Source organism: Triticum dicoccoides, chromosome 2B (assembly GCF_002162155.2).
Source record: "Triticum dicoccoides isolate Atlit2015 ecotype Zavitan chromosome 2B, WEW_v2.0, whole genome shotgun sequence".
Lineage (NCBI taxonomy): Eukaryota > Viridiplantae > Streptophyta > Magnoliopsida > Poales > Poaceae > Triticum > Triticum dicoccoides.
This window is the reverse complement of record NC_041383.1, coordinates 259883657-259896276: the sequence shown is the minus strand read 5'-3', so window position 1 is coordinate 259896276 and position 12620 is coordinate 259883657. Positions and strand designations below refer to the sequence as shown.

General features: G+C 50.0%; 1 protein-coding gene across 1 annotated transcript; it reads left to right on the top strand.

Annotated features, from left to right (window-relative positions):
* Nucleotides 1–7688: 7688 nt before the first annotated feature.
* On the top strand, nt 7689–8829 carry LOC119367651. The gene is made up of 3 exons (XM_037633115.1): nt 7689–7961; nt 8045–8253; nt 8394–8829. The coding sequence occupies exons 1-3, from the start codon at nt 7863–7865 to the stop codon at nt 8611–8613; spliced, it is 528 nt and encodes a 175-aa protein (XP_037489012.1). The 5' UTR covers nt 7689–7862; the 3' UTR covers nt 8614–8829.
* Nucleotides 8830–12620: the final 3791 nt, after the last annotated feature.

The following is a 12620-nucleotide window of genomic DNA, read 5'->3' as shown; positions in this document are numbered from 1 at the left end:
CAGCCGTCAACCGAGCCGTAAGTGAACAAAGGCACTTTAGTAAATACGCACTGCTCTTTTCCTGAGAATAACAGCCGAGACATATGTTTTGCAGTCCGGCTCATAGCCCTTCTGAACAATGTTCGTCTTCGGGGGATCTTCTTCCGGAGATGATGGAGAGCGAAACGCCTCCTCCTGCTTCCCTGCCTCATGAGGCGGACGACCCTGAGGTGTCGTCCCGGAGGATTTCTCCTGATCCGCAAAGGCCAGAAGGTAACTCTTAGGCCGCCCGAAGTCCGGAGTTCTCGGCTCCTAAGGAGACCAACAGAAAGAGCCCGGGATTGTCCTGTGTACAACCGGACACATTGATGGGTCTTCTGGAGCAAGCGGCTATCTCAGAGGCACATCGTACCTTAATGGCTATGGTGCTTGAGAGGATTTCATCCACAAAAGCGGGTTGAATGAAGCTTTTACGAGCCTGCTAAGAGGCTTTGAGGTACGCAAATTGATATATATATATTTGACCGTACCGCACACGCAAGGTGTACTTTGTATAGATAGTAGCCCCTGAGACTCTAGTTGCCGTCCAGACAAGGCGAGCATAGGATCATACTCTTAGGTAATGATAGAGCTGCTTTTGTGCGTAGGCGGCTGCAGATCTGGTGGCTGACCGGACTGCTGAATTTGCCGAATTAAGGCGGCAACTTGATGTGGCGGATGCAGACATCATGCTTGCAAACAAGCGGCTTGACGAGGCACAGGGTATGTATATTCGGGTGGTTAGCAAATATTAAGGAGAGCATGATGCTAGAATTTATAGTATGCTTTGACTGCAGATGGAGTTGCCGCCGTGGAGACCCTTCGGGCAGAACTTGCCCGAGCCAAGGAGCAAGCCAGGAGAAGTGATGCGGCCGCCCTGAAGGCAGCCAAAGAATTAAAAGCCGAATAGGCTGCACATCGCCAAAATGAGGATAAAATAGCCAACATGGCTATTGAGCTACAAAATGCCGCCAGCCGATATGAGCTTCTGAAAAGGGAAAACCAAACGAAAACGGATGACCTGGAGAAGGCCTTGCAAGAAGCAAAGGAAACTCGCTCTAAAATCAGAGCGGCACGGGAGGAGCTTCGACAAGCCGGTGATATCGCGGCTGGAAGCCCTTTTTATTGCGAACGAAGTTCAGCTATCCGAAATATGCCCCTCTTGATCAATTGTGGAGTTCTGCAGACGCATACTTGGATTTAGCAAAGAGTGTTGCTGATGCGATGGAGTATTTCAAGGATCGGAAAGATCATGAGGTGGAAAGATTGTTCTGGTCGCAGTTTAGTGCCCTAAAGCGTCCGCTGTTGTTGAATGAGCAAATGGCCGAGTGGGCCGAGCTCCATAGGTTGTCCGGGCTTGCCATGAAGGCTGTCGTGGATCATCCATGGCCGAAGGAACCGAGCCCGGGTAGTTATTTTGGTTTGGTGCAACGATTTCTTCGTGTTGTGCTGCATATCGACGCTGTTAAGAGGTCGGCGTGCATAGAGGGTGCGCAGATGGCTCTTGCCCGTGTTAAGACATATTGGCGAAGATGGAGGCCACCGATATTGCAACCAGGGGTCCGCCCGGGGGTCAGGACTCGTCCGAGCACTATTTTGAAGAAGTCCTAGAAGGTGCCCGTTTAATAGAGGCTCGGTGCTCAAAGAATACCATGTTCCAATGACATGTATCTTGATTGTAAAAACAATGCTTTTGATAATAAAGGCTATATTTATACTTTTGCCCGTAAAGTATTGTAGTGCCTCCTGTGTGGCCGTTTATGTATGTATATAACCTGAAAGTTTGCAGTCGTCGTCTTCGGCCCACACGCATATAATGCGGGGGCGTTCAGCAAAGCGCGTAATCACACTTGATCCAACGTCTTGGTCTGTTAAGGAGGTGATGGCGCGGCGAACAAGGCAATCAGACTATATAGCTTTAACACTTTCACTTAGCCATATGAGTTTGACGGTGGGGCCACTATATAGCCCCTGGTATGTCTGCGCTCATCCGAATACGGTGCGTGTACATACGTGACCGGGAAACCGGTCCTTCGTTAATGCGGAGGAATCGCAAAGATTCCGCTAGGTCATCGAGTGGTTGACCAGTCTCTCGCTTTATCATGACAGTCATTTTTTGGCTTTCTCTACTGAGGTTCTCATCCAGATGAACCAGGGCACAATCGTAGTAGTTCTCCCGGTGCCACCTTAGCCGATAAAGCGGAACGTAAGGTAGAAAAACACAGGAGCCGGGCAAACCCAACTATTGACCAAAGACATGATTCGGAGCTGATGCATATAAGGCCAAACTCGCGACGCTGAACACTCCCGAAGGTATTCAGACTTTACAACATATACTGGGCTACGTACCGCCCTCGATAATGAACCCTGAATTTCCAGGTACGTGCATTAGTCTGGCGTGACGAAAGAGCGACTGTGGTGAGAGCATATTTCTTAAAAACACATTGGTTGATGCCCTCGTAATGTCTACTTTAGATCGGCGAATAATAAACTTGCAATAACGCCGACCAAGAGGGTTTGAACCAACAAGAGATGAGAAAAAAAGGTTTACACAGGGTCTTAATCTAAAAAGAAACCTTTGAACGGGGCCTCGCTGCACGTCTGCGCCTTTGTCTCCGTTGTGTCGTATCCTGGAAGGGTGTAGCACCATGGTCATCTGTAAAGGAAAAAGGAAAAGCCGAGGTGAAAGAGTCTGGTGTGACCGTGCGGAAAGTTGGTTACTCTTAATGAACCATGAGAATTCAATTTCTTGAGTGTAAATAGGATCCAACCGAACTATGGATTCTTTTGTGCGGGCAGCCCCTAGCACCACATATGGGGGTATAGCCGTTAGTCAAGCTCAGGTTTATCTGGGCTGCTACAAATAGTGGTGCGCCGAACACGTCTAGACGTGTACGTGGTCTTCGACGACCGATTAGCTACTTGGGTTGGCAGGCCAGTCAGTGGTTCGGCTGCTAGAGCCGCCACATATTCTTCCGCACGCAGGGAGCGCTCTGTATTTCTGCTAATTGTGATGACGCCACATGGACCGAGCATCTTAAGTTTAAGATAGACATAATGCGGAACTGCATTGAAACGAGAGAAGGCCGTTCTTTCGAGTAGTGCATGGTAGCCGCCTCGGAATGGAGCAATGTCAAAGATTAGTTCTTCACTTCGGAAGTTGTCGGGAGAACCGAATACAACCTCTAGTGTTAGAGAGCCCGTGCAGTGGGCCTCTACGCCTGGTATTACTCCTTTAAAGGTAGTATTGCTTTGGCTGATTCTTGACGGGTCTATCCCCATCTTGCGGATAGTGTCCTGATATATCAGAATAAGACTACTGCCGCCGTCCATGAGGACTCGGGTGAGATGGTATCCGTTAATTATTGGGTTGAGCACCAAGGCAGCCGAACCTCCATGCCGGATACTAGTCGGATGATCCCTGCGATCGAAAGTGATCGGGAAGGTTGACCATGGGTTGAATTTGGGGGCGATGGGTTCTACATGCTATACGTCTCGGAGTGCGCATTTGCGCTTCCTATTTGGTATGTGGGTTGCGTAAATCATGTTCACTGTTTTGACCTCTGGTGGAATTTTTTCTGTCCCCCAGTGTTCGGCTGGCTTGGTTTGTCCTCGTCTTCACTTGGCGGCTCCCTCCCATGTGTTTGGCGTTTAGCTTGCCGGCCTGCTTGAAGACCCAGCATTCTCTATTGGTGTGATTCGCAGGTTTCTCGGGGGTGCCATAAATCTGACATGATCTATCTAGGATTTTGTTTAGGCTGGACGGTCCATCTCTGCTGCCTTTAGATGGCTTTTTCCATTGACCGGGTCGAGAGCCCCTGAATCTGGCGTTTACCGCCGTGTTGTCTGGGCTGTCTTCATTATTTCGATGCTTGTTTTTATTACGTTGCGGCTTCCCGTTGTCGTCCCTGATTTCGGATGTGCCTGGGTCGCTGGTGCCGCTGCGGGCCAACCAACTGTCCTTGCCCACGCAAAAGCGGGTCATAAGGCTTGTTAGGGCTGCCATTGTCCTCGGTTTTTCCTGGCCGAGGTGTCTGGCGAGCCATTCGTCCCGGACACTGTGTTTGAAAGCCGCTAAGGCTTCGGCGTCCGGGCAGACGACGATTTGGTTCTTCTTGGTGAGAAATCTGTTCCAAAGCTTACAGGCTGACTCTCTGGGTTGTTGGATTATGTGACTTAAATCGTCTGCATCCGGAGGTCGGACATAGATCCCTTGAAAATTAGCCCTAAAAGCGTCCTCAAGTTCCTCCCAACTTCCAATTGAGTTTTCGGGGAGGTTTTTCAACCAGTGCCGAGCTGGTCCTTTCAACATGAGGGACAGTTATTTGATGGCGTGGAGATCGTCTCCGTGAGCCATGCGGATGTGAAGAATAAAGTCCTCAATCCACACTGCAGGGTCTGTCGTTCCATCGTATGCCTCTATGTTTACGGGTTTAAATTCCACTGGAAATTCATGATCCAGCACCTCATCGGTGAAGCACAGGGGGTGCACAGCACCCCTGTATTTCGATATGTCGTGGCATGCTCCGACGGATGTAGTGTTCGGTGTTGATTTTGAGCTGGTATTCGATCAGTATACTCGTTTTGGTGGCTGTGATGCTGCGTAGGAGCATGCTTCCTGGATCCATAGATGGACCTGGCCATACTGACTCTTTTGTCCAGGTGCTCACGTAGATCGTGTGCTGATTTGTCTGCGGCGTCATTAGCCGCTCTGTCTCGGCCACGGGGTGGTCGGTCCGGTAGATCGGGCGTATTGTTTTTCGGGCTCTATAGCCTTGTTGTCGAATTCGGGCAGCAACCTGCGCTTTGGGTAGCTCTTTGTGTGGCGATCGCCACCGTATTTTTTGTCAGTGTCGAGCACTTTGTTCCATCTGTGGTTGAGCGTATCCTGCGGCCTTAAGCCTTTGCTTCTGCTTCTTCAAGCTCCTCGCGGTAGCGATAAGCCTCTTGTGGAGGTTCTCTTGTTCCAAGTGCTTTTCTGGGATGATAAGTACATCGTCCTCCGGACTGTTCTCCTCTTCGGAGACAGGTTTATAAGTTTTATCTTCGGCATCGCTGTGATCGGATAGCGGCCCCGAACTATGTTCAACGTCCCCTGGCTCATCCTGCTCCATTGCTGGGTCCATGGGGTCATCGTTACCTTTGGAGTCGACCAGGGTATTATTCTTTCTTGTGCCGTTATCGATGTCTTTGCTGTGGCGGGATTTAGAGCGGCGCCGCTGACGTCGGCGCTTTGGTTGCTTCCCAAGAGGATTGTCCTCCGTTGCATCCTTCCGTTCCTCACCGTTGTTTTTTTGGGTGTGTCCACCATGTATATATCATATGATGAGGTGGCTGTCCAGCGCCGTGTGGGCGGTGGTTCCTGTTCTTCTCCGGCATCGTCATTCATACCGTCGATGTCTCCGGAGTCAAAATCAAGCATGTCGGTTGAGTCGTCGACAGTGGCTATTAAGTGGGTGGTGGGTGGGAAACAAATTTCTTCGTCATCCGCTTCCCACTCAAGCCGGACATAGCTCGGCCAAGAGTCTCCTGACAGGGAGAGAGATTTTAATGAGCTTAGCACATCGCCCAAGGGCGAGTGCTGAAATATAACCGCGGAGCTAAACTCCATGACCGGTGCCCAGTCAGGTCCGATGGGCACGGATGCACGCGGTTCGGAGCCCCTGGTCGGAGAAGAGTCCGAGGGTCCGAAGACATAGATCTCCTTAGGAGTGGGATCTGTGTTCGGTTCTATCGCCACTGAGTGTGCGGCCTCCGTGGCGGGGTCCATCCACCCGTCCTCAGATGGCACGATCTGCTCCGGAATTAAAGCCAGGGCAGCTGTAGGTGCTATCTCCTGAACACCGTCCGATGGCAGATCTAGGTCATGCTCATCGCGACTGTAGGGCGCACCTGTGATAGGTTCGAATCCGTCGAAGATCAAGTCTCCGCGGATATCGGCAGTGTAGTTCAGGCTTCCAAACCTGACCTGATGGCCAGGGGCGTAGCTATCGATCTGCTCCAGATGGCCAAGCGAGTTGGCCCGCGGTGCGAAGCCGCCGAATACGAAGATCTGTCCGGGAGGAAAACCTCACCCTGGATCGCATCGTTGCGGATGATTGAAGGAGCCATCAAGCCTTAGCGTGATGACACAGTGGAACTTTCAATGAAAGCACCAATGTCGGTGTCAAAACCGGCGGATCTCGGATAGGGGGTCCCGAACTGTGTGTCCAAGGCTAATGGTAATAGGAGGCGGGGGACACAATGTTTACCCAGGTTCGGGCCCTCTCTATGGAGGTGATACCCTATTTCCTGCTTGATTGATCTTGATGATATGAGTATTACAAGAGTTGATATACCACGAGATCGTAGAGGCTAAACCCTAGAAGCTAGCCTATGATTACGATTGTTGTTGTCCTATGGACTAAACCCTCCGGTTTATATAGACACCGGAGGGGGCTAGGGTTACATAGAGTCGGTTACAGAGAAGGAAATCTACATATCCGAATTGCCAAGCTTGCCTTCCACGCAAAGGAGAGTCCTACCCAGACACGGGACGAAGTCTTCAATCTTGTATCTTTATAGTTCAACAGTCCGGCATAAGTATATAGTCCGGCTGTCCGAGAACCCCCTAATCCAGCACTCCCTCAGGCGCGACTAGGCATCTCCTCCGGCGTCTCCATACTCACATCTGCGTCTTGCTGCTGCCTCAGTGAAAGAGACGAGGACGAGGGAAGAAGAGGAATCGAGGGAAGAGAGAATAGGATTTTTTGCGGTGGGAAACGACGGGGCCTGTGATAAGGCGTGCGAGTGGTGAGGCCCACGTGGGACACGCGTCGTAAGAAGGAGGTGGTTTCCGCGAGATGAAAATCATCCGGCTTAAACTAAATGTTTTCCTATTTTTTTTATAAATTTGATTAAACTTTGCACTCTTTGACTTTAGACAATATACGTAAAAGCCTTCTTTTCATAGTAGGAAGTACAGTAGAAACTGAGCACCATCTCCGAAAGAGGCATGTTTGCTTAACAATAAAGTCAAGGCGTTTTTAAAATGTTGTTGCCCTTAAGGACAACAAAACTTCCTCCGTCCTGGATCGACACCCTATATCCATCGTCGTACAGTAGAAACTGAGCACCATCTCCGAAAGCCACACCACCGCACACCAGATGGTTCTATTGCACGCCACATCGCCCATTCAGCTAGCAAAGCGGCTGTTTCGCAGGCTGGCGGCCATACGCCAGCGCGGATGCACAGCCCAACGTTTGTATACCTTTTGTTTCTCTTTCTTCTAGTACGTCGAATCAGTCTCCAATGCCTTTTCCAGCTACGTATATACACACCATCATAACGATCTGTTTCTTCTGACCATAACTTGAACTTGAAGAATAGATTGGGACCATCAGTATGAAAGTTGCACAATTTGAAGTAATACAGAGCTGTAAGTCTATGGATTACGGATAAACTTTAGTGAGGATGCAGATTAATCGCTGGAGGTAATCCTGGTGAATGGGATTCAGGAAAATCTCACTCATAGAGTGATATGACGGGTAATTAGCAGTGCTATCGATGTCTCGCGCCCTGTCGGCTCGTGTCACCTTAACATTCGCCTCTTTCTTTGGTGTTAAGCAGAGCCTAGCAGAGCTTCTGCCTTTCTGGTGGGAGCACTGAGAGGAATCGGTAAAGAAAACCAACGCAGAGATATTAAACAATAAAGAACATCAAAAGCCGAGACCTAAAGCATCTTCGCTGCACACTCGTCTAGTAGCGACACCCTAGCCTGCCCGTCGTGCCCACGCCGCCGCTCCTCCATTTTCACCACAACGACAGTCGACAGGAGGGGAGGAGAACCAAGGTTGTAGAAGCCATGGCGAGAGTTGAAGCGGTGGTCGTCTGCCTCCTCATCGTCGCCATGGATGTCGCCGCCGGCGTCCTTGGAATTCACGCGGAGAAAGCTCAGAGCCAGGTAGGCCGTGTCGGCAAGAAGCAGGGATTTCGTTGTTGTCTGGTGATGTTTCATGGCAAAATTTGATTACTCTTGTCTTGCAGGGGAGGCACCTGAAGGTACTTTTCATCGAGTGCAGGCAGCCTGTCCCACAGGCTTACAAGCTCGGCATCGCGGCGGCCGCGGTGCTGGCTGCGTCGCACGCCATCGCCAATATCGTCGGCGGCTGCTCCTGCACGTGGCCCTGCTGCTCCGGCGGCCGGCGCTCGTCGCCCAACCGGCAGATGGCGTCCTTCGCCCTGGTCCTCACATGGTACGCTCCTGTCCTACGCACGCCAAGCATGAGCCGCAACATCACCACCAAAAATACTATCAACTCCTGCATGCTTTTCCGGTTCCCGTGGTTCGATTCGAAGAACACGCACAAAATGTCAACATGTTTATGATTGCCAGGATGGTTCTGCTGGTGGGACTGGCGCTGCTGATCCTCGGTGCGCTGCCGAACTCCAAGAAGGTAATGGCGGAGTGCGGGGTGGTGCGGCACCGCTTCCTCTCCATCGGCGGCATCCTTTGTTTCGTGCACGCCGTCTTCTGCCTCGTGTACTACGTGTCCGCCAACGCCGCCGCGCGGGAGGAAGGCCGTGGGTCTGGGTCCAAGCCCGCCGGCGTGTAGTATACCTGATGGATCTCTCCGACCAGTCGCCATGCACCATCAGACCGCGTGTTGCTGCCCATGCCTTGTTCGGTAAAAATTTCTCCGCTGCGAGATAGGGTGTGATTCTGTGTGCATGTAATTACGGATGTTGTGGCATCGTGTTGCCGAGCTGCGCAGTGATACTCTTTCCAGTTTTGTCGTGTTCAATAAATGAATCTTTCGGATTGCTGGCTAGTTTCAGTATTCCCAGGATATTGAAGGATGTGCAGTCGTAAGAGGCCGATACTTCTGGGTGACGACGCGTTCATTTGAGTGATGAACTGATGGCACGCTCATGTGAAGTATAGTCTCTCTTTTTTCTGATAACCATGCGAAATATAGTCTGATGTTCACCTTTCTCACTCGGTATCGTTACCCTCGGCCGACAGAGCTCGGTGCATCGGCCAGGAAAAAAAGATGTGGATTTAGCGGAGGTCCTGTCCCGTCAGATTTTTGCCGACTAGGGAAGTATGTATGGCCTGAAAGGCTTCCGAAATCCTCGACAAAGACTGCATCCTGAGTCCCGTGCGACCCATCACGCCAACCGGTTGTGGTCGATGAGCTCGTGGATTCGCATCCACTGTGCCAGCCGGTCGAATTTCGTGTTCTGACCCTTTTTCGATACAAATTTAGGATTTGACCCTGGTTTTGAAAATTTTCGAGATCTGACCCTTTCGCTACCGTTACGGGTTTTGGCGGTAGGGTTAGACATGCTACCGCCAGGGTCCCTGGCGGTAGGGTGCGACGGAGGGCGACGGCCGCCGTTTGCCCGTGCTGATGTGGACAAGTAGCCTACCGCCAGGGACCCTGGCGGTAGCATGTTAAACCTTACCGCCAGCCCCCGTGGCGGTAAAGTGTGGATGGGGCTTTGCCTTCTAAAGTTTCTGTAACGATATATCGAGGTGCCCTGGCGGGAGGTACGTTCGTCCTACCGCCAGGGTCCTTGGCGGTGGTCCTGTGTTTTATGGTTTATAAGTTTAATTTTTGCTTCTTTTCAAAAACAATATAGACCCTAAAATTTGAGCTCACATTTTTTTAGTGATTGTTTCTTTTGTAAAGTTTTATCACATAGTTTCACAAAGATAGCAAAATATGAGCTCACAAAGAAAGCCAACAAACGGTTTCACATAGTTCGTTTTGTCACAAGTTTCACATGGTTTCACAAATAGCAAAATATGAGCTCACATAATAATGAAGGTTTCACATAGCAAATATCAAACAGTTTACACATAGATTCATAAGTAGGAAATAGCAAATAGCAAACTTGTCCACATAGTTTGACAACCCCTGCTAAAACAGAGATACATATGCAATCGACATGTTTATGGGGCGGACAAATCTTCCCCCTCGTATGTTAGGCATGGCCGTGGAGACAGATACGACAGCGGATCCACCGGTTCAGGCGGAGGCGAAAAGCTGGTCGGCATCCGACCGTTCAAGCAGTCCCACCTTGCCTTGCCCGCTGGAGTTTTCGCCTCCGCCCTTGTCCAGTTGATGACATCGAACGCTGATGCACTTGGGGGCGGCATCCTGGCTCTCTCCTCCGCATTGCTCTCGAAGTAGATCCGCCGGCCCAAATTGCGCAGCTCCCAGTTGGAGCGCTGCTTGGCAGCTTCAATGTTCCATTCCCGGCGTTCTCGGGAGATAGTTGGATCTCCCTCCATCTCTGCAATCACTCTCTTCCACTCCTTCGCGCTCTGCGCCCAACACTTCTGACCATCGGAGATCCGTTCTGCCCTCTCGTGCCACCGCACTGCCCTCGTCTCCTGTAGGATCTCGTCTGAAAAAGCGGTCACCGGCTGCAGAAGCTCGGGGCAAGACTCGTACACGTACGGAAGTGGCAAGCCGGCCGGGTCGTGTTGGAGATGAAGGGGCGATGGTTGTACCACTGTTGCAGACCTAAACATATGGAAAATCATACCATATCATATTTACTCCAACAAAATCCACTACTTGCATCATATATTTTTTTGTTTACTCCAATATGCATCATATCAACATGCTTACTAAAGAACTAAGAACTAAGAACTAAGAACTACAACTACAATCAAGCTAAAACAATCTTAAATTCAAAAATATGAGGCATTTGAAGCAAATAATGCGTCGAATCGAAAGCAAGTTTGCAAAAACTAATTGGAGGGATCGGAGGAGCTTACGTTTCTCTCTTCGGGGCCATCTCGATCCGCAAAAACGGTGAAGATCCGAGGGGAAGTGTCACGCCCAATATGCGACCCTATCCAAAAGGAACTCGAAGGTCCCACCAAGGATAGACCCGCATATTGAAACGCTTTTGCAAAGTGGATATCATCACATCAACATTACATAATAGATGGGAATACATACATAAGGCATACAATGCCACACAAATACAACATCACAATACATAAGAGTAACATCCGACTTCGGATGAACCACAAACAGAAACTCAAATGACATCCACCCTGCTAGCCAAGGCTGCCGACCTGGAGCCTATCCCCTGATCGAAGAAGCAGAAGAAGAAATCAACGCAAGCAAGCATCGCTCTCGCGTCATGATCATCGCAAAATCTGTACCTGCAACTGTTGTTGTAGTAATCTGTGAGCCACGAGGACTCAGCAATCCCATTACCATGGGTATCAAGACTAGCAAAGCTTAAAGGGAAAGTTAGGGGTAAAGTGGTGAGGTTGCAGCAGCGACTAAGCATATATGGTGGCTAACATACGCAAAGAAGAGCGAGAAGAGAACAAGCGGAATGGTCGTCAACTAGTAATGATCAAGAAGTGATCCTGAACTCCTACTTACGTCAAACATAACCCAGAAACCGTGTTCACTTCCCGGACTCCGCCGAGAAGAGACCATCACGGCTATGCACGCGGTTGATGCGTTTTAATTCGGATCTGGTGTCAAGTTATCTACAACCGAACATTAACAAATTCCCATCTGCCAATAACCGCAGGCACGGCTTTCGAAAGATTATACCCTGCAAGGGTGTCCCAACTTAGCCCATGACAAGCTCTCGCAATCAACGAAGGAATAGACCTTCTCCCAGGAAGACCCGATCAGACTCGGAATCCCGGTTTACAAGACATTTCGACAATGGTAAAACAAGACCAGTAAAGCCGCCCGAATGTGCCGACAAATCCCGATACGAGCTGCACATATCTCATTCTCAGGGCACACCGGATTGTCCAAACTTCCGGTAGGCCACCCCAGAGTTGCCTCTGGTGGCCACTGGCGGTTGACAGGTTGGACCAACACTCACAACGAGCACTGGCCTGGGGAGGATAAAATAAAGATGACCCTCGAGAGTGCGACTCCCAAGGGAAAAAGGGCTAGGTGAGGCAAATGGTAAAACCAAGGTTGGGCCTTGCTGGAGGAGTTTTATTCAAAGCGAACTGTCAAGGGGGTCCCATAAATCACCCGACCGCGTAAGGAACGCAAAATCCGGGAACATAACACCGGTATGACGGAAACTAGGGCGGCAAGGGTGGAACAAAACACCAGGCAAAAGGCCGAGTCTTCCACCCTTTACCAAGTATATAGATGCATTAATAACATAAGAGATATTGTGATATCCCAACCAAAATCCTGTTCACCATGGAGCAATCTTCAACTTCACCTGCAACTAGCAACGCTATAAGAGGGTTGAGCAAAGCGGTAACATAGCCAAACAATGGTTTGCATAGAAAAGGTGTCAAAGGTTAGAGGTTCATGGCAATATGGGATAGCTCGATAAACAGATGATAGGTAGCACAGCAAAGCGATAGAACGAAGCAACTAGCATAGCAATGATAGTAGTGAGATCCAGGGTAGCGGTCATCTTGCCTGAAATCCCGCTAGGAAGAAGAACGAGTCCATGAAGAAGACGAACGGATGAAGCCGAACCAACCATAGATGAACGAATCCTCACGATCGCAACGAAACAGGAACTATCGAAAAGAAGCACACGACATAGTAAACACACCACTCATAGACAAGACATGATGCACAACAAGCATGATGCATGA